This window comes from Benincasa hispida, chromosome 9, assembly GCF_027475165.1.
Source record: "Benincasa hispida cultivar pf3 chromosome 9, pf3_genome.v1.1, whole genome shotgun sequence".
NCBI classification, from domain to species: Eukaryota; Viridiplantae; Streptophyta; class Magnoliopsida; order Cucurbitales; family Cucurbitaceae; genus Benincasa; species Benincasa hispida.
In genome coordinates this window covers 5,376,418-5,396,992 of record NC_143486.1, presented here as the reverse complement: position 1 = coordinate 5,396,992, position 20,575 = coordinate 5,376,418, and the positions used below count along the sequence as shown (strand labels likewise).

At 33.8% G+C, this 20,575-nt stretch overlaps 1 protein-coding gene across 1 annotated transcript; it reads left to right on the top strand.

Moving 5' to 3' along the window:
• The first annotated feature begins 7,636 nt into the window (after nt 1-7,636).
• On the top strand, nt 7,637-20,466 carry LOC120085580 (mannosyl-oligosaccharide 1,2-alpha-mannosidase MNS1). Its single transcript, XM_039041632.2, has 14 exons — nt 7,637-8,320; nt 9,337-9,384; nt 9,501-9,674; nt 10,515-10,627; nt 11,053-11,118; nt 11,280-11,451; nt 16,433-16,522; nt 16,971-17,095; nt 17,240-17,305; nt 18,961-19,069; nt 19,155-19,253; nt 19,586-19,666; nt 19,759-19,929; nt 20,023-20,466. Exons 1-14 carry the CDS (start codon nt 8,168-8,170, stop codon nt 20,260-20,262), a joined length of 1,707 nt encoding a protein of 568 aa, XP_038897560.1. The 5' UTR covers nt 7,637-8,167; the 3' UTR covers nt 20,263-20,466.
• The last annotated feature ends 109 nt before the right edge of the window (nt 20,467-20,575 follow it).

Sequence of the window (20,575 nt, the reverse complement as noted above, 5' to 3'; positions counted from 1 at the left end):
TAGATGTAGAAACGGATGCCAATACAAGTATCGTTGATATTGATTCAGCAAATAAGACATCAGATATTCCAAATTTACCAAAAAGAGGGAAGGTTGTGAAAAAATCCATGGTTTGGGATCATTTTGAGAGGCTAAAAGGTGATCAATGTAAATACGTCTATGCATGTCATTTTAAACGTAATAGTACTGGGACTATGAATAATCATCTGGAAAATTGTAAAAAAATATCCTTACCAGAAAAAAGAGAGATCCAACCCAAATGACATTAGCTTTCAAAACTAAAGACAAAGACAATATTGAGGATAATACTTCACAACTTGTATGTGAGTCATATAGTTTAGAAAATTTTCGGGAGGCGTTGGTTGAAATGGTAACTGTTGACAATTTGTCATTCAAGTTTGTGGAGGATAAATGATTTAGTAAATTTGTCGATAGATTAACATGTGCAAGTCAACCTAAATTTGTTGTTCCGTCTCGTTTACTATGGCTAGAGATGTACTTGAGTTGTATGTTAATGAGAAAAAACGTTTGAAAGACATGTTTGCGAACAAGAAGTATAGAGTTTTTCTCATTATGGATTGTTGGATATCGAGACAAAATATAAATTACATGGTACTAACTGCCCATTTCATAGATTGTAATTGGAGATTGCATAGAAGGATACTTAGTCTTTGTCCAATTGAGAATCATGAAGATGATACTATTGGTAAAACCATTGAAAAGAATTTGAAAGATTTGGGCATTGAAAGGGTAATGACTTTAACGGTTGATAATGCAAGTTCGAATGACACTGCCATTGCTTATCTTCTGAAAAGATTCAATAAGGGTTTATTGTTTGGTAGAGAATTTCTGCATGTTCGTTGTTGTGCTCATATATTAAATCTTACAGTATGTGATGCTTTTAAGGAACATAATGATTGCATTAATAGGATTCGATATGTTGTACAATTTATAAGATATTCTCCTGCACATTTTTTGAAATTTAAAAAGTGCATTGAAATTGAAAAAATTTCTTGTAAGAGTTACATGTGTCTTGATGTTCCCACTAGATGGAATTCCACATATTTTATGCTTTAGGTAGCTATGAAGTTTGAAAAGGCTTTTGATAGATTAGAAGATGAAGATGCTTCTTATAGACACGATTTTTTATCAAATAAGGAAGATTGGACAAATGCTAAGATGTTGATTAGGATTTTAAAAGTCTTTTGTGATGTGACATTGAAAATTTCAGGCTCTTTGTACACCACTTTGAATATGGTTTTTCATCGTGGTTCAGAATTGTATACGTTTGAATGCTGGTAGTGCAAATGCAATGCTAGTTGAAATGGCCAATAGCATGAAGGCCAAATTTGAGAAGTATTGGGGGAACAATGAAAAAAATAATCTATTGTTGTATGTTGCTATTGTGCTAGATCCTCGAAAAAAGCTAAGGTTTGTATCTTTTTGACTCAATTTTTTTTTTTTTTTGGGCCAGAGGTTGCCAAATCTGTGGAAAATGTAGTGGAACAATGTTGCAGATGTCGCTTTCATGAGTACAGTACTCAGAGTGGGAGTGGGAGTACTACTACTAATACACCAATTGTCTCAACCTCGGAGACCATTATTTATTGTGATCCAATTGAAAAGATGGGTCAAGACTTTGTCTATGATACAGTTGATATTGATTTCGAAGGCAATGAGACCACATCTTTCGAACAGGGGTCAGAGATTGATATTTATTTGTTGGAAGGTAATGTTAAGAATGAAGGTGATTTTAACATACATCAATGGTGGAAGATAAACAGTCATCGGTCATATGGTTAGAGATATTTTAGCAATTCCAGTATCTATTGTAGCGTCTGAGTCAGCTTTTAGTACACGAGGTCTTATTGTTGATTCATCACATTGTTCATTGGATCCAAAAAGAGTGGAGGCCCTCATTTGTACTCAAAATTGGCTACATTCTAATCCAATAGATCTTGAAGTTCAACATGATTTAAAAGAAGCTTCGTTATTTGAAGAAGGTATTTATTTAATTGTTTAACTTTAAACTTTATTATATGTATTCTGTAGTTGTAACTTGTTAGTTTAAAATCTTAATGAGGTTATCTTTCTCTTCTTAATCTTAATTATATAGGATTCAGAGTAATTATGGATGATGAAAAAGAGGTTCAAGACCTTCCAGATTTTGCAAAGTTGTCACTTATTGATTAAACATTTATTAGTAGTGATTTTGGTTGTATTTGACTATTTGTGACATACTATTTGTTTTTATATTGTAATTTAGTTGTATTTGACTTTATGTCGTAATTTCTAATTTGATTGTATGTGTCATGTGACATTTGTGATGTGAAGTACTATTTGTGTTTTCATTATATTTGATACTATTTTTGACGTACACTCTCAACTCTCATATTAGTTTTGTTTTCAAATATATATGTATTATGTGTTTCTTTAAGTAATTAAGCGAACACAATCCTAAACAATAGACATGTTAAATATGAAGGGTTGTCAAATAAAATCATATCAATATTTTATTATTTTTAATATCTCTATTCCATAAGTATTAAAATGTAAAATGGTATCTTGAATTCTGAATCACAATCACAAATTAAGAGAGAAAACTAAACATGATTGATAGGAAAGAAAAATGAAGTTAACAAATAGTTGACTTTTGATAATTAATTTAATTTGTATTAAAAAATTACTATTTATAACTATAATGATTTATAACTAAATATAACTTTTACCTAATAGCAATATTCAATTCAAATTGACTAATTGAATTGATAGGAAGAAAAAGGAAGTTAACAAATAGTTGACTTTTGAATCTTTGATAGTTAATTTAATTTGTATCAAAAAATCGCTATTTATAACAATAATGATTTATAATTAAATATAACTTTTACTTAATAGCAATATTCAATCCAAATTGATTAACTAAATTGATAGGAAGTTAACAAATAGTTGACTTTTAAATCTTTGATAGTTAATTTAATTTGTATTAAAAAATTGCTATTTATAACGATAATGATCTATCAACTAAATATAATTTTTATCTAATAACAAATAGTACTCACTAGTAACTACTAAATGGTAAAATGTAAATAATTAATTATTAAATATAGCATTTGTTCTGAGAATATTATTAAAAAATAAAAGAAAAAAAGGGAAAAACCAAACCGGTCAGACCGACCGGTCGACCGTTCGTGTTTTTTGCTCAGTCGACGGTCAGACCGGTTTGGTCAACCGATTCGCTCGATTCGACGTCGGCCTAGTTGGAAAACCGACCTTGACCAGCCGATGATCACCCCTAGGAAAATTTAATCGAAAAGGTCTTTACGAAAGTTTTTTTTGTTTGTTTGTTTTTCAAAAACTAATTATAAATACATGTATTTCAAACTTATAATTGAATATTGTTGTTTTACTAATCTCTTTTCTTATAATTAAGCCTCCTCCCTACAAGGTTAAACCAAGTCCCTTACCAAAAAAAAAAAAAAAAAAAACCATTGTAAAAAGTTATACTTCAAAAAACAAAGATCATGAAAAACAATAATATTTTAATAATAAATTTGGGATATATAGATAGCACTGTAAAAGTGCTGTTTTCCTTAGCTTAATTTAAGTTGGTTCGTATATTTTACATGTTTATTATCCTATTTTGTAGGTATCAAGCACCAATGAAGTAGATTTGACTATTTCGAGTTGTTGGGGGTTAATTTGGAGCAATTTGGAGCTAAATTGAGTATCTCATCTTCAAAATGGTATAAATTTCCAAAATGCTTCTAAAAAAGAGCATGTAACCCTCTACCAAGCGTAGCAGCACGCTCAAAGACAGATTGAGCGCATTGCCAGCAGCGTTGCAACGTCTCCATTACGTTGCATCGTTTCGTTACAAGACAGCGACTGACATCGAATGGGTAGTATTGCAACGTTACAAAGATTGATGAAAATCACTGAGCGCACATGTCTAGCCAAATTGATTCAGCGTTACAACACTAACTTTACGCCCTGAAGTCTACGCTCTGGTTGGGGCGTTGCAATATTGCGTTGTTGGTATAAATACAATTATTTCCGAATTGTGTAAAGGGAGAAGAGAGTTAGGCTGATTTTGAGAGCTCTTATCTCGGTTTGGCCATTTTAGGAAAAAACTCATGAAATTACTTTATATTTTGAGCTTAAATGGTAAAACTTGGCATCGTGATTTGGATTTGATGAACGTTTGAAGACCAATCGTCGATTTTAAGGGTTGTAGGGTTTTTCTTTTAATTTTATGATATTTTTTATGAGTTATTCCTTGATCTTCCTGTTTATTTTCTTTTTTTAAAAAAAAAAAAAAATTCAAGAGTGAGCATATAGGTAGATTAAATTGACAACTTAATCGCATGTATGTTCGTTCGCCCTTGCAATATATGTTTTTCGAGTCCGTAATTGCATAAAATAACAAGCTTAATTTCAGTAGCAATAGGTTTAAGTTAGAATTATGGTTTGATTGTTAAACTTCTAAGATCACCTAAAAGATAATAGAACCTAAAGGCTAGAAATGCATTAGGTTAGATTTGGCCAATTTAGCTTAATATCCTAATCAATCCAAGAATTTAATGCAATTAACTAAGTAACATTTGTTATAAGCTTGGTTAATTTACGAATTAACGACATGTTGATTTTCCATAGGGAGTTTTTTAGGGCTATCTCTGCATTCGATTAGGTTTGAGAAATAATTAATCCTTGAATGTTTGCATGATTAATCGATGATTAGATTCATAGACAGCCAAATGATCTCTAAATCGTCGAAGGTAATCTCGTGTTCATTCTCTCTTTTTCTCAATCTATCTTACTTTTTCACATTTTAATTTCAGCATTTAGTTTTCTTGTCAATCCAAACACAAGACCCCTATCGTTTTTACTGCGTTTCAATGGCGAATTTAACTGATAAGATATTGTATGTTGGGCTCTCTGTGGTTTGACCCTGAACTTGTCGCTTGTTCTACCTAATAGTATAAGTAGTCGTTTCGGTGATTTATAAATATTATTCAATTAGTAGAGATTTGTAGACAACAGTAGATCTCTCCTTCAGTTATATATTTATATTAAGTTAAAGACAACATTAATAAAAATATATTGTTATGAAACGTGTGAAAAATTATAACATATAAATTAAGCTCTTTTTGTTTTTTTTTTTTTTCCTTCTTCTTTGAAAACCAAATTCATAACTACAAACTTCGAATTTGAATCAATTTCTTATAACTTCCAAAAGTGAAAATTTATATGTAATTTCCAACTCTTTTAATTTGGAAATATTTTAAAATATAACAAAGTGTCATTGTCTATATGTCTCTCAACACTAATATTTATAAATGAGTTGGTTCATTTTTCTATATTTGAAAATAACCCCTTCAATTATCTTAATAAAATTATTATTCTACCGAAATCTAATAAAAATAGGAAGAAAACCTGATCACGTAATTATTCTCGAATGAGTATTAAAAAAAAAAAGAGAAATTATGAAATATGGAAAAACACTTATATCAATAATATCCACAATTATGACCAAAGTGAGTATAGGATAATATGTTAGCGACTAAAAAGTCGATATTCTAATCTTTTCACTTGTGTTGTACTAAAAAAAAACAATATGCACAATTATGAACTTAATTATAACAATTGTCTATATAATTTTGTTAGCTAATCTTTATATTATAAAGTGTAAAAATGATGTATTAATGGAAGAATTTCAACAAATGATCTCAATTAACTTATTAGGAGTTTAATTGATATAACTCATACATTGATTTTTAAGGGGTATTTGGCTCATCAACATGAGTTGAGTTTAGTTGATAAAAGTTACCATCTCAATGTTTGGCCCAACAAATTTAAATGTTGGTGGAGTTGAACTGGTTTTTTTTGCCAACACACCTCAACTCTCCCTCCCTCCCACGTTTTCAATGGCTCCACCAATGGACCACCGTCGGCAACTACTGTTACCACACTTTGGCGATACGCTTCGACAATCACCTAGTGCGGCCAACTCCAGCCTCTAACAATCACGTTTGATGACAACTTTGACGATCAATTCCATCGACCATCTTCGCACAAGCAACTCAGATGATCATATTTGGTCCAATAAAAAGAAATTGAGATTTGACCAATAATAGTGAACCCAAAAAAGACACTATCGGATCTTATACTCGTTATAAGGTAGATGAGTTACTCCTCTTGTTGCTGATTGTTTTTTAGATGAAACCTTGTATAATCAAATATGGTATCATAACCCATAAAACTTAAATGGGTATTTGGTAAAAAAAAAAATGTGAATCGATCAAGAATGATGAACTCACAATAGACATAATCTTGAGGAGGCATGTTGAGAATCTTACATTTAAAAAATCAAGACATTTTGCACTCCTTATAAGATAGATGCCCTACTTCTCTCATTGCCAATTGATTTTGAGATGGAATCTCATATTATCAAATATGGCATATGAGTCCATAAAGCCTAAACGGGTGTTCGGTCCAATAGAAAGGAATTTAGATTCGATCATGAATGGTGAACCCAAAAGAGGTGCCATCGAATCTCGTAATCCTTATAAGATAGATGGGTCACTCATCCTCTTGTTGCCAACTGGGTTTGAGATGAAACCCCATACTATCAAATCGACCACCTTCGTGCTGCTAGCTCCAACGACTAACTCTAGGCTCCAGTAGCCACCTTCGCACAAACAACTTTGACGACCACTTTCGCACAACTAACTTTGAGCTCTGGCAACCATCTTCGACGATAACTCCAACAAATACCACCTTTGATGATCAACTTCGTTGACAACCACCTTTGTCAACCAAACACTAACATTCATCTCAGGCGACCAACTCTGATGAAGACCACCTCTAACGAAAACCCTTAATGACAACTCTAGTTTTTGTAAACATGTAAATAGACCCCTAACGACAACCATATTTTCTGTGCATGTTCAAGTCATACGTTTTACGACTATTAAAGTATATCGTAGGGTTGTTGGTTATATAAATAATATTATTCAGTCTACGTTAAATGCAATATTTATATATAGAAATTAGAATGATGGTTGCTAAAAAGAAGATTGTGCTATCATTTTGTAACTTTCTTATCTTCCACTCCCGACTTTCATTTTTTACATTTATGTAAGGGTGCTTACTAAAAGAAATAATGTACTAGAAAATATATGGTGAAAAGATATTACATTTTTAAATAAGGAAAAACATGGTGAAAATATGTTACATTTTTTAAGAAAGAAAAACAAATGGTTATTAATTTTTAAGCTCATTCAGCGTTCATGATCGAGAGCTAAGTAGTTGTAAAAAGTTTCCATCTGTTTGGAATATGTTGTGTTTTAAGAATTTAAAAAGTATATGTTATGTAATTGAATATTAAAAAATTAAATTTAAAATTTGTATTTAGTATACATTTACTTCGTATAAATTTGTTATGTTCTAAAAATGAAAAAATAGCATTTTTTAGTGTTTAAAATTAAAAAAAATATATATTCATCTAATTGAAAATAAAAAATATTAAAATAAAATACAAAATCAATTTCATTTAGAAAAATGAGATCAAATAACTAAAATAAACTAAACTTTGCATCCAAAAATCAATTACCAACTCAACTGAGGAGACAAAATAAAACAAAAGCTCAGTTCGGATTTATTCGAATTTTAGATTACGGTGTTTAACCAGTAATACACGTTTACCACCTTTCAATACGTGTCAAACCCTTATTGGTCAAGGTACCCTACTGGTCAGTGAAGAAAATCAGAACCTCTCTCCCCATCTTTAATTTTGTAAACAAACAATCAACATTTTTCTTTCTACATTACCGAAAATCCCCATTTTCGTGTCTGCGATCTTCGTTTAATTCCATCCTTCAGCGTCGTCTCTTCCGTTTCCGTTTTCCGGTTTTCTTCCAAACTCAGAAAAGCACCTTCCACCCAACTGGGATAGCCGGGCTCTGCATCTACGAAGAGATCCTTTCTATTACTATCATTTCTATCATCCCTAGACGCGTCAATCTCTCCCATTTCTCTCTACAAATCATGTTGTTTCTTGCCCGCTGTTGTGTTCTGTGATAGATCACTCGACTCTGAGTCGGAAATTATTTGCTGATACTGAATCTGGGAAAGGTGATTGTCGCGCCGGAGCCTGTTCTGAGATCCCATGGCTAGGACCAGATCATCTACGAGCAAATGGAGGTATTGCCACCCATCGTATTACCTGAAGAGACCCAAACGATTGGCTTTTCTTTTAGTGGCATTCGTTTGTGCTAGTTTACTAGTTTGGGACCGGCAGACTCTGCTCAGAGAACATGAGGTACTGTTTAAATTTTGAGTCTCGCTTAATTTTCAAATCGTAGTACTTGCGCAAATGTTAGTTTGGTTGCTTTGAATTTTGTGGGATTTATGAGGAATTTCTGTGAAGGGGCCTTCTAAGTTGGGTTGCCTGATGCTTTAGGACGGTGGAATATGAGAAAAATGCTACCAGTTTAGCATCTGAATTTGGCACGTCAATGTTTGAATGGGTCCTCTCCTCCTTATCTTCATTTCCTGGTAAACGGCGACTTGTGGAGTAGAATTTATCGAGAAAATTCCAAATCTCTGTATCTTATTTTTTCCTCTCGCGACGACAGTTAGTCAAGTCCACGTCGCAACTCACCCAACCCAAGTTGTTGAAACTGATAATTCCTCGTGTTTGTCCACTATCTCATTATATTGCTACCAATGATGGGTTTTAAAATTACATGTCTTCGAATTAAAGAACGAATTTGCTCGATCAAATGGATGTTACTGCCTGCTGGCTCGGGGGTGGGGGGTGGGTGTTGTTCCTCATTCAAAGAAAGAAAAAAAAAAAAAAAATTCCCTTTTAACAACTTGTATCATTTCCTACTCATGAGTGACTAGTATTATATGTACAACCGTCCTTAGTTATTGTTCTTTGCTATTATGATTTATTACCAATCTTGTCCGGATTAGCTGTACTCTCTATCCACGGATCCATTTTGGAAATGATATCTGGGTCGAGCTAAATAGGCACACTACTTATCTGAAAAGCAAGTTGATGCGATCATGTCATACTCTATCCAGTGGCATCAAGTTCAATTCGTCCTTTTAAGAATATAATTGGTTACAAAGATCGAATTTTTCATCGATGTTAATGTCTAGTTTTGGGCTGCCACATAGTATATTCAAAACCTTGATTCTGTTTCGAAGTTTGGGGTAATCCCTGACATTGATGTTAGGACAATTTTCAATGTAGTTCTTTCAGTATGAGAGTATTTTCTTTCCTGCATTGTTCCTTGCCAGCTTTTGATATTCATTACTCTTGTGTAGGATGAGCTTTCAAAGTTAAACTCTGAGGTGGTACGATTGAAAAGTCTGGTAAGAGATTTGATGTATCTATCCCTGCTTGATTCCAGTCTAAGCTGCTTACGTTCAATTTATTTCAGTTATGGTCTTAATAAGTGCAAATGCCTATATAAAAATTGTATGGTCAGGTAGAAGAAGTTAACTATAAGTCACAGAATACAAATGCCAGAGTTATTGAGGAGGCCAAGGAGGAGGAGGTTGATGATCCTATTGATGCTGAGCGAAGGGAGAAAGTCAAAGAAGCAGCACTTCATGCCTGGAGTTCCTATGAGAAGTATGCTTGGGGACAAGATGAGCTGCAGGTATGATGGGTTTTCTTCTGCGTAATATAATCTCTTCATTTGCCAAAGTTTGATTTCATTTTAAGTTAACAGTTAACATCTATGAATTGGTTTGAGAGTCAAAGTTTTATGTATAAATAATGTCAAAATTCCGCACTTGTGCTCTTTCCCTCTATTTTTCCTTTTGTCCTGAAACAGAGGTATAAAAAAGCCCAATTATGCCCTTTCTTTGTGTTTACCTTAAGGCATTTGTATGTGTGGGGTTATCTTTAGACCCTTGGCAATATTCTACATTTTCTTTGTAATGCATCGATGTAGTAGTTTGAAAATCAAAACGGAGATTTGCAATCTGAGCATAGCTCATCTAGTTAAGACACCAGCCTTGACCAAAAACTTAGAAGTTCAAATCCCCATGCCACATGTTTAACTAAAAAATATAATTCTGCATGTGTTCGAGAGTTGGAGTGCTTGTTATGTTGTATGAAAAGATATAAATAATGAGATAGAGGTGAAAACTGATTGTTGACTTTGGAATTTATGACTTCCAATAGGTATATGAACCGATCATGGCTTGCAAATTCATTCTATTGTGTTCCTTGATTTCTCTCCCATAGTGGCTAGTAAATATGAAGTGATTTGGTTCGGATGTAGCACCAAGGATGTCATTATCCATACTTTAACTAACCAGAAGTTTTGAATTTCAGATTGATTGCACATTTGCATTTTTTTTTTGGGGGGGGGGAATGATTGCTCTTTTGTCTCCCTTTGTTATTTTTATTTTCAACTTTATCGGGTTGTGCATTCAATTTTAATGGGTAACATCTTTCTTTCCTCATTTCTCTTAATTTTGCGTGTGACCAGCCACAATCAAAAAGCGGGATTAATAGCTTTGGTGGTCTTGGAGCAACGATAGTAGATTCTCTTGATACATTGTATATTATGGGTCTCAATGAGCAATTCCAAAGAGCTAAAGAGTGAGTGTTTTGAATCTTTATTTTCCCCGTTTCTTAACGCATTTAACTCATTGACTCGCTGTTACATATTCTAGATGTTTTGTTCCTTCTGTTAGCCAAAAGAGCACCAAAATGTTATTAGAGTTTTTTTGCTGCAAACTCCGAGCGCATTTTTTCTTCCGTGCTCCCCCACCCTTACTCTCTCTCTCTAAGAAAATTCTAGTTTCTATTTTTTTAATCTCTAGTTTCAATTTCTCTATTGCATATAAACCTACAATTATGCTAATTATGGCAGTCCTTGTCAAGATCCAAATTTAATACTATTCAACTTGGTGATCGATAGTATCATATGTTTTAGTTTGGTCAATGCCCTATGCGTATTTGTGTTGTGTCCAGAAAAATATGTATACCATTCTGATGCCTTTAAATATTGCTTCACTTTATAGGTGGGTTGCAAACTCATTGGATTTCAACAAGAATTATGATGCCAGCGTTTTTGAGACAACCATAAGGTTGCGTAATAAGGTTTAATGCATCATTGATTTTAGTTGCCTTTGTTACTGGTAGAAGACCACCAGACTTATGGCCTTTTTTGGTTCTCCTAATGAGTAATTCAAAAAAAGATGTAGCCACAATTTGTTTGCTCCTAAGTGCTTTCTTTTGATTGGATCAGAGTTGTAGGTGGACTTCTCAGTGCATACGATCTCTCGGGTGACAAAATTTTTCTTGACAAGGCTAGAGATATAGCAGATAGGTTGCTTCCAGCATGGGATACCCCTTCAGGAATCCCTTATAACTTCATAAATTTGGTTGATGGAAGACCTCATAATCCTTCATGGACCGGGGTAACTCTCTCTCTCTCTCTCTCGTTTTCCAATGCATTCAATGTGTCGGGATAACACATCCATGTCCGGTCCTAAACTATGATATGTTGCTACTTATATATCCTTGTACTGGTAGTGAGATGGCTTTTACCCCTAAACTTGCATGTTGAGGATGCTCTTGGGCCAAGAAATTCCCATTTATATTGAATTTCGTCATAGATTGAAGCTTAATCCTGGTCATTCTTTTTTCCTTCTTAACATCAGACATTCTCATTTAGACAGTTTACTTCCGGAGTGCTGGTGTCAGTTTTTAATTCCACGATTGATCATGGAATTGAACTTTTTTTTGTGGATTTCTTGTTTTGCCCTCAAGCCTTATTGTTTTGTCCCTAAGAAGTTGTGTTTTTTCTGCTAGTAGCTGTATTCTTGGAAGCGACAGTTTAGAAGTTGGTTTGTTTTGTGATTTGATCCTTGCACTCTAGTTTTGATCCTTGCCCTCAAGCACTCTAGTTATATTCTTGGAAGCGACAGTTTAGAAGCCTTATTGGACTTCTTACCTCGTCAGCTCACCAGATTTCTATCGGCTTTGGCTTTTTAATTTATGTGCTCTCTAGTTTTGCTTTCCTTTTTGGAGCTGTTTTGTTAGGTTTTAAGAGTTTTAAGAAAGTGTGCTGGATAAAAAAACGTGTATGGTCCGAACAATTATAGAGAAAGAACAAGACTTTGGACAGAATTGTCATCCTTAGTTGAAAGATGTGAAGATCCATGGAGTCTTGGTGGGGATTTTAATTGTATCTGGAGAAGGTAGGAGAGATTTCCAATGGGTAGAGCAACAAGAGAATCAAGGCAGTTTAACGATTTCATCAGAGAATCTAATTTGCTTGAACTTCCTCTTTCCAATGGTAGATTTACGTGGTCAAGAGAAGGAGAAGTGGTTTCAAGATCTCTCATTGATAGATTCTTTATCTCTAATAATTGGGATGAGATCTTTGAGGATTCAAGAGTATCAAGGCAAACATGTATTATTTCAGATCACTTCCCTCTTTTGTTTGAAGTTGGGGCTTTTGATTGGGGACCATCTCCATTTAGATTTTGTAATAGCTGGTTGAATAACAAGGAGTGTTGTCGGTTGATTGAAAGATCTTTGGAAGTGGTGGAGCAGCAAGGGTGGGCTGGTTTCATTTTCTCTTCTAGACCAAGAAGATTAAAACAGTCCCTAAAAAGGTAGTAGCAGAATTTGAGAAAAACCAGAAAGTTAATGAAGAATCTTTATTGAAAGAAGGGACCTTCAAGCTGAATGCTATGAAGAGTTCTCAGTAGAAGAAGATGTAAGAATTTCTTTGAAGGAAGATTTGATGAATCTATATCAGTCAGAGGAAAGAAATCTCATACAAAAGAGCAAGTTAAATTGGCTAAATATGGGAGATGAAAATACAACATTCTTTCATCGTTTCCTAGCAGCCAAAAAGAGAGTTTAATTTCAGAGCTGAATAACGATCAAGGTATCCCAACCAAATCATTCAGAGAAATTGAAGAAATTATTTTGGGTTATTACTCCACTGTTTACTCAAAATGTTTGAGTATTCGTTATATACCCTTTAATTTGGATCGGCCAAGAGTATCTAATGAGCAAAATAGTCAGTTGGTGACCAGATTTAGTTCATCAGAAATTAAAAGTGCAATCAAAGCTTTGGGAAAGAATAAAGCACCTGGTTCGGATGGCTTTACCATGGAGTTCATCCTTAAATTCTGGAATTTACTAAAGGGCAGTCTTATGGACATATTTGAGGAGTTTTACAGTAATGGGAAGCTTAACTCATGTGTTAAGGAGAACTTTATTTGCTTAATTCAAAAGAAGGTGGATGCAGTCTTTGTGAAGGATTTTAGACCCATCAGCTTAACTACTCTTGAGGAAGAATAATTGCTACAAGAGGAGACAAATTTTAGACCCATCAGTCTTTGTGAAGGATAATAGCCAAAGTTCTTGTGGAAGGGCTTAAAAAGATCATGCCAAGTATAATAGCCCCCACACAAAGTGCATTCATTGAGGGGAGACAAATTCTCGACCCAGTTCTTATAGCAAACGAGGCAGTGGAGGATTATAGATCCAAGAAGAAGAAAGGGTGGATTCTAAAATTTGATCTAGAAAAAGCCTTCGATAGAGTAGATTGAGAGTTTCTTGAAAAAGTTCTTCATGGGAAAAACTTTCGCTCCTGATGGATTACATGGATTATGGGTTGTATTTCTAACCCAAGATTTTCCATATTCATTAATGGAAGACCAAAAGGAAGAATAATTGCTACAAGGGGAATTAGACAAGGGGGCCCCCTCTCTCCTTTTCTATTTCCTTTTCTATTTCTCTTAGTTAGAGAAGTGCTAAGTACTTTAATTGCCAGAATTCATGAAAAAAGGAAAAAGAAGGGTTTTTGGTGGGAAAAGATAAAGTTCATGTTTCCGTTCTTCAATTTGCAGATGATACTTTGTTGTCTTGTAAATATGAGGATGAAACGATTGATAATCTTAGGAACACCCTTGCAATCTTTGAGTGGTGCTCCGGTCAGAAAATTAATTGGGAAAAATCTGCCCTTTGTGGAATCAATATTGAAGAAGACAAGTTGCTGGCAGTAGCTTCAAGACTGAACTGCAAACTCGAACACCTCCCTTTATTATACCTTGGCCTTCCATTGGGTGGCTACCCAAAAAAGGTGGAGTTGTGACAGCCGGTAATAGATAAATTGCAGACCAAATTGGATAAGATATAATTTGTCAAGAGGTGGAAGAGCAACGCTTTGTAAGTCAGTTCTCTCTAATCTACCAACTTACTATATGTCCTCTTTTTTATGCCAGAAAAGGTGATCTCAATTTTAGAAAGAATTATAAGGAATTACTTTTGAGAGGGACATAAAGGAGGCAAGATAAATCACTTGGTGAAATGGGAGATTGTCTCTAGAAAGCAAGAAGACGGAGGCCTTGCTTTAGGAGGTTTGAAGGCTAGAAATTTGGCACTATTAACTAAGTGGGGTTGGCGATTTATGAATGAGAACACTTCTCGTTGGAGTCAAGTTGTTAAAAGTATTCATGGAAGAAGTCTTTTCTGATTGGCACACTTCGGTTGGATAACTATAAGTATTTCAAGATCATGGATGAAAGTGGAAGCGTTGGCAGTGTATAAATTAGGAAATGGCAACCGAATAGCCTTCTGGCATGATTCCTGGTTAGACAGAATCCCACTCAAGATCAGTTTCCCGACTCTGTTTGGAATAGCCCTCAACCCAAATGGATCGGTTTTGAACCATTGGGATCATCACACTTCTTCTTGGTCTATCACTTTCAGAAGACTTTTAAAAGATGAAGAGATTATGGAATTTCAAAATTTGTTGATTGCTGTTTCCAAAAAAGAGGTAAAGGATTGCCAAGATTCACGTTCTTGGTCTCTTGAAGCTACTGGTTCTTTCTTTGTAAAATCATTGGTCAAACATCTATCTTTGGCCTCCCCTCTTGATAATTGCTTACTGAAAGCTTTATGGAAGTCCAAGTGCCCTCGGAGGGTGAGTATTACAGTTTGGATCATGCTGTTTGGGACACTTAATTGTTCTTCTATTTTGCAACAAAAGCTGTTTTCTCACGGTGTATCTCATAATTGGTGTGTATTATGCAAAGCAGATGGGGAAGATCTACATCATTTATTCTTTGATTGTGCCTATGCCAAGAATTGTTGGAGTTCTCTATTTGAATGCTTTATATTTGTTGGGTTTTTTATATTGAATTCAAGAATAATGTGCAGCAGATTCTTATAGGGCCAACATTTAAGAAAATGCCAAATCTGTTGTGGATTAACACAGTAAAAGCTTTGCTCGTTGAAATTTGGTTTGAAAGAAACCAAAGAGTGTTCTAAAACAAGGAAACTCCTTGGTTTGCTCGTTTTGAGGCAGCTAGGCTTAATGCATCACTCTGGTGCTCTCTTTCTAAAACCTTTGCAGCTTACTCATTACAACAAATAAGCTTAAACTGGAGGGCCTTGATACAAGAAGATTGACAAAAAGTTTGAAGTCTTTGGACTCAGAATTACAGCATAGTGTGTTCTTGTTTTAGGATGTTTGTTCTTCTTTTTGGATATTCTGTTGTAGAAGCTTTGGTTGATAGCTGTCTTTTTGTATCTTTATTGTTTCACTGTAACAACTATTTCACTGGAGGGCCTTGATACAAGAAGATTGACAAAAAGTTTGAAGTCTTTGGACTCAGAATTACAGCATAGTGTGTTCTTGTTTTAGGATGTTTGTTCTTCTTTTTGGATATTCTGTTGTAGAAGCTTTGGTTGATAGCTGTCTTTTTGTATCTTTATTGTTTCACTGTAACAACTATTTCGGTATCGTAGTTGGTAGGACATGGTGAGGGTGCTAAGGGGGTGTTAAACTAGTTGAGATGTCCGGGTGCGCCTCCTGATCCATAGATTTTATGCTTTATGCTCATTGTACATATCTCTTGTACTTTGAGCATTAGTCTCATTTAATTATATGAATAAAACGACTTGTTTCCTTTTTTTAAAAAAGAGTTTATTTTTTATGTCTTCTCCCCTTTGTATCTCAATAGTTTTTTTCTCTCTCCTTTGTTTTTCTTTCACATTTTTTCTATCCTCTTGAAGATCATTGTATCTTTGAGTATTAATTTCTTTTCATTTTATCAATGAAAAGTTATGTTTCCTTTAAAAAAAAAAAAAAGAAAAGAAAAAATTCCACAATTGATCATGATATTTGTCTTCGAAGTTGTTTTCTTGAATGCTCCTTTGGTGAATTTCCTTTATCCGTCCTATTTTCTAGCCGATGTACATTGTTCAATGTCAAGTACAATCATGCCAGCTGGAGTTTTCTTTAGCTATATGGTTTGATATATGAGCTTCCGTAGTTATAATCCATTATGTTTAATGATAGCATTTCTAATTCAAATATTGTACTATTATTACTCATATATTTTTTTAATTAAACTGATAATTCTTTTTTCTTAGGGTTTTAGTATCCTTGCAGATGCTGCTACTGAGCAGCTTGAGTTCATTTCTCTATCACAAAGGACGGGAGATCCAAAGTATCAGCAAAAGGTCAAATTCTAATTGTTTTCTTATTGTGATCTAACATTATCTCAGTCCACTCTGCAACTGACTCAGAGCAGATAGAATGGTGACTCTAATGCTGTGTACCAATTCGATTGTTGAAAGTGTTATTTGTCCTGAAATGTATTCCTCAATGATGTACACTTTTAATTGTTGATGAGTGCGCTAATAGAAATTGCTGTTTGTATTCAACATGAGGAGATTGATCTCCACTGCTAGCATAGGCAGTCAATGTTCCACTATTTGTGGCTTTGATTGATGCATTGTCCTACACCTCATGAGGAGATTGATCTCCACTGCTAGCATAGGCAGTTAATGTTCCACTATTTGTGGCTTTGATTGATTCATTGTCCTACACCTTACTTGATTGTTAAGTGTTATTCCGTGCATCAATTGGCTTCCTAGAATATTGACTGTCTAGTGTACGACATGTCAGGTGGAGAATGTTATCTCACAGCTCAATAAAAATTTCCCCGATGATGGGCTCCTTCCCATATACATTGATCCAAATGAAGGAAAAGGCTCACATGCAACTATAACTTTTGGAGCCATGGGCGACAGGTATTCAATCATTCAAGATTGAGATTTTATATTATGTTTTTTGAGCATTTTGTTTTCCTAGGTTTCATCCCCCTCCATTTGAAGTATTTTTTAAACCACACTTAACTTTACGCTGGTATCCTTTAACTCGAAGATTCATTGCAGCTTTTATGAATACTTGCTCAAAGTGTGGATACATGGAAACAAAACTTCAGCTGTGAAGCATTACCGGTAAGAAGCCATTTCATTTATAATCTCACAGTTCAAAGTGATATATTTTTCTGTGAAGAAATTTAGGTAATGAAATTTGGGAGAAAAATGATTGTATTTTTTTTAGAGTTAGACACAAGGATAATTGTAATGGGTAGCAAAATTGGTTGTCATATTTGCAAATATGCCACACAAATAAATAATTTGCAAACATGATAACTTTTTAAATTTTCGGATCTATACTGATATACCATTTATATAATCTATCACTGATAGACAATTTCTATACCATTTCTATGTTTTTCGTTGATAGATGTTTATCACTTATCAACCATTTTTATGTTTCTTATGTATTTGATAGATCATTAATATGCCCATTAGTGATGCCTTTTTTTTTATTGATAGACCAAATGAGCATGCAAAACAATCATTATAAAAAATGGTCAAATATAGTTTATTATACCATTTTTAATCCAATTGATGTGATACACCGGCGATAGCATTTATAGCAATTAGCAAATAAGCATGCTAACTATTACATATTGAAAATAATATACCATTTTCCCCTATTGATAAAATATATATGGTAATAGATATAGCAAATAAGCAATACAAATAACCCTTGGTAGATGAAAACTAGGTGAAATGTCGCATATCTAATAGTATAGGAGAATGTATAATTATTGATTAACTACAAATGTAAATATTATATATATACATCTGTTGTTTATTGGTATGATATATCAATGATAAATTTGATTACAAATGAACATGCAAACAATTACTAATAGACAACAAAAGTTAAATACCACAAGTTTATCTTTTATAATTTATTGATATGATAAATACATAATAGCTCATGACATTTAAATCAAACAATTGACATGATAGACCTCATAACACATGAATTTCAAATGTCATTGATATACCTTTTTTAGGTATTTTAGTGATATACTTGATAATAATCAAAGATAGAAAAAAACAAAAGTTAAATATTGAAATAGTATTTCTGTTTTATTGATAATGTATTTCCATAATAAATCTAAAAGAAAATGTATTTCTGTTTTATTGATAATGTATATCCATAATAAATCTAAAAGAAAATGAAGGTGCAAGAAACGAAATATGTATACTTATATCCATATTTCGTTTCCTTGTATTTTGAGCATTAATCTCATTTCATTATATCAATGAAAAGTTATGTTTCCTTTAAAAAAATGAATTTACTATTTAATCATGTAAAATAAAATATATTTATAACCATATTTATATTTTATTGACATGATATACTAGTAACAAACATAATAGCGAACGAGCATGTAAACAATCATTGGTAGACATTTATTACTGGTAGGCTTCAACCAATTATAGATCTATCATCGATAGACTTTAGCCAATGATAGGTCCATAAGTGATAGACCTCTGTCATTGACTGATAGGCCTTCAATTAGTGATAGTTACTAATAGAAGTTAAAATTGTATCATATTTGCAAATAGTTTTAGATTGTGCTAGATTTCATATTATTTTGTGTGAGACTGAAATATATGCAATTTGTCCTTTGACATAATGCATAACTCCTATGTACGTGTTTATTGGTATAGTTTTAATTTATTCTAACTTTTTATATGACAGAGAATTTGATATACAAAATTGTTTGTTGGTATTTTGAATTTAGGGAAATGTGGGAGAAGTCAATGAAAGGCCTTTCCAGCTTGGTTAGGAGGACAACGCCATCATCTTTCACCTATATTTGTGAGAAGAGTGGATCTTCCCTCAGTGACAAGGTAAAATCTCAGCTAATTTCTCTCTCATTTATGTTAAGAAGATCAACTATTATGAATTGTTTTCCCCAATTTTTATGACTTGCAGATGGATGAACTTGCATGCTTTGCTCCAGGAATGTTAGCTTTGGGATCATCAGGTTATGATTCTGAAGATTCCAAGAAGTTTTTAACACTTGCAGAAGAGGTAAAACGTTTCGACCTTTTCCCCTTAGGGAATGATGAGGTCTGCTTGTTTTTGAAAATTTGACACTCTTTGGGAACTTTTTACGCATTTAGTTCTTCAGTTTTGCTCCTCAATCGTTTGCCTTAGACAAACATAAACCAATTTGTTGAAATGCGTTGTGTTTGAACTTGTAAATTTGGGCATTTGGATAATTTATTTATATTTATATGACGGGGGATTGATCTTAAAAGTTCTTTCTGCACAGGTGGGCTTCTGAACTCTCTGTTTGTTTACGTTTGGAGTTGGTTCTTGAATTGTCATTAATTCTTCATTTGATTTTATTTATGGTCTAGCTTGCTTGGACGTGCTATAATTTCTACCAGACAACCCCTACAAAGTTGGCTGGAGAGAACTATTTCTTCTACTCCGGAGAGGTATGTATCATTAACCGCTAATGTAATATCTCTCACCAGTTTCTTTTAGAATTGTGGTTTAATCTTGATTTGATTTATATATGGAATTTTAGGATATGAGCGTTGGAACATCTTGGAATATAATGAGACCAGAGACAGTAGAATCACTCTTTTACCTCTGGCGCCTGACTGGCAACAAGACATACAAAGAGTGGGGTTGGAATATATTTCAAGCATTCGAAAAGAATTCCCGGGTTGAATCCGGTTATGTCGGGCTGAAAGACGTGAGCATTCTTGAAACTTTTAAAATATCTGTCACTATTTTACTCATTAATCTGTATGAACTCCGAATGACGTGCCTGGACCGGTATTTCCAGGTGAACACAGGTGTGAAGGACAACATGATGCAAAGTTTCTTCCTTGCAGAAACTCTAAAATATATCTATCTTCTCTTTTCACCACCTTCAGTCATTCCTCTGGATGAATGGGTGTTCAACACAGAAGCTCACCCTCTACGAATTGTAACCCGAAATGAGGGAGGAGATGTTGAAAAATCAGACGAGAAACGCAAGCCATACTTTAGGCTGCGTGGCAGGAAGGAAGGTCGGTCTGATTGAATCACCCGTTTTATTGCACTCTAATTCTTGGTAGAGTTGATTTTATAGTTGAAAACCTCGAGCATCCTAATATTATTATAGTTATTGAGATGAGAAGGGCAGTTGTTGCTTCTGGGAATAATGCAGCTCCCATATGTTTAGACAGAATTTATTTGTAAGATGTAATACTTAGATAAATCATGATAAGGGTTTTGTTTTTGTTTTCGTTTTCGTTTTCTTTTTGGGCTCTGGAGATATTTATATTTGTTTAACTTGCTTGAAAAAAATTATAAGCTCTTCTTCCTCTTTGGATTCCATTTTCAAACAGTTGATA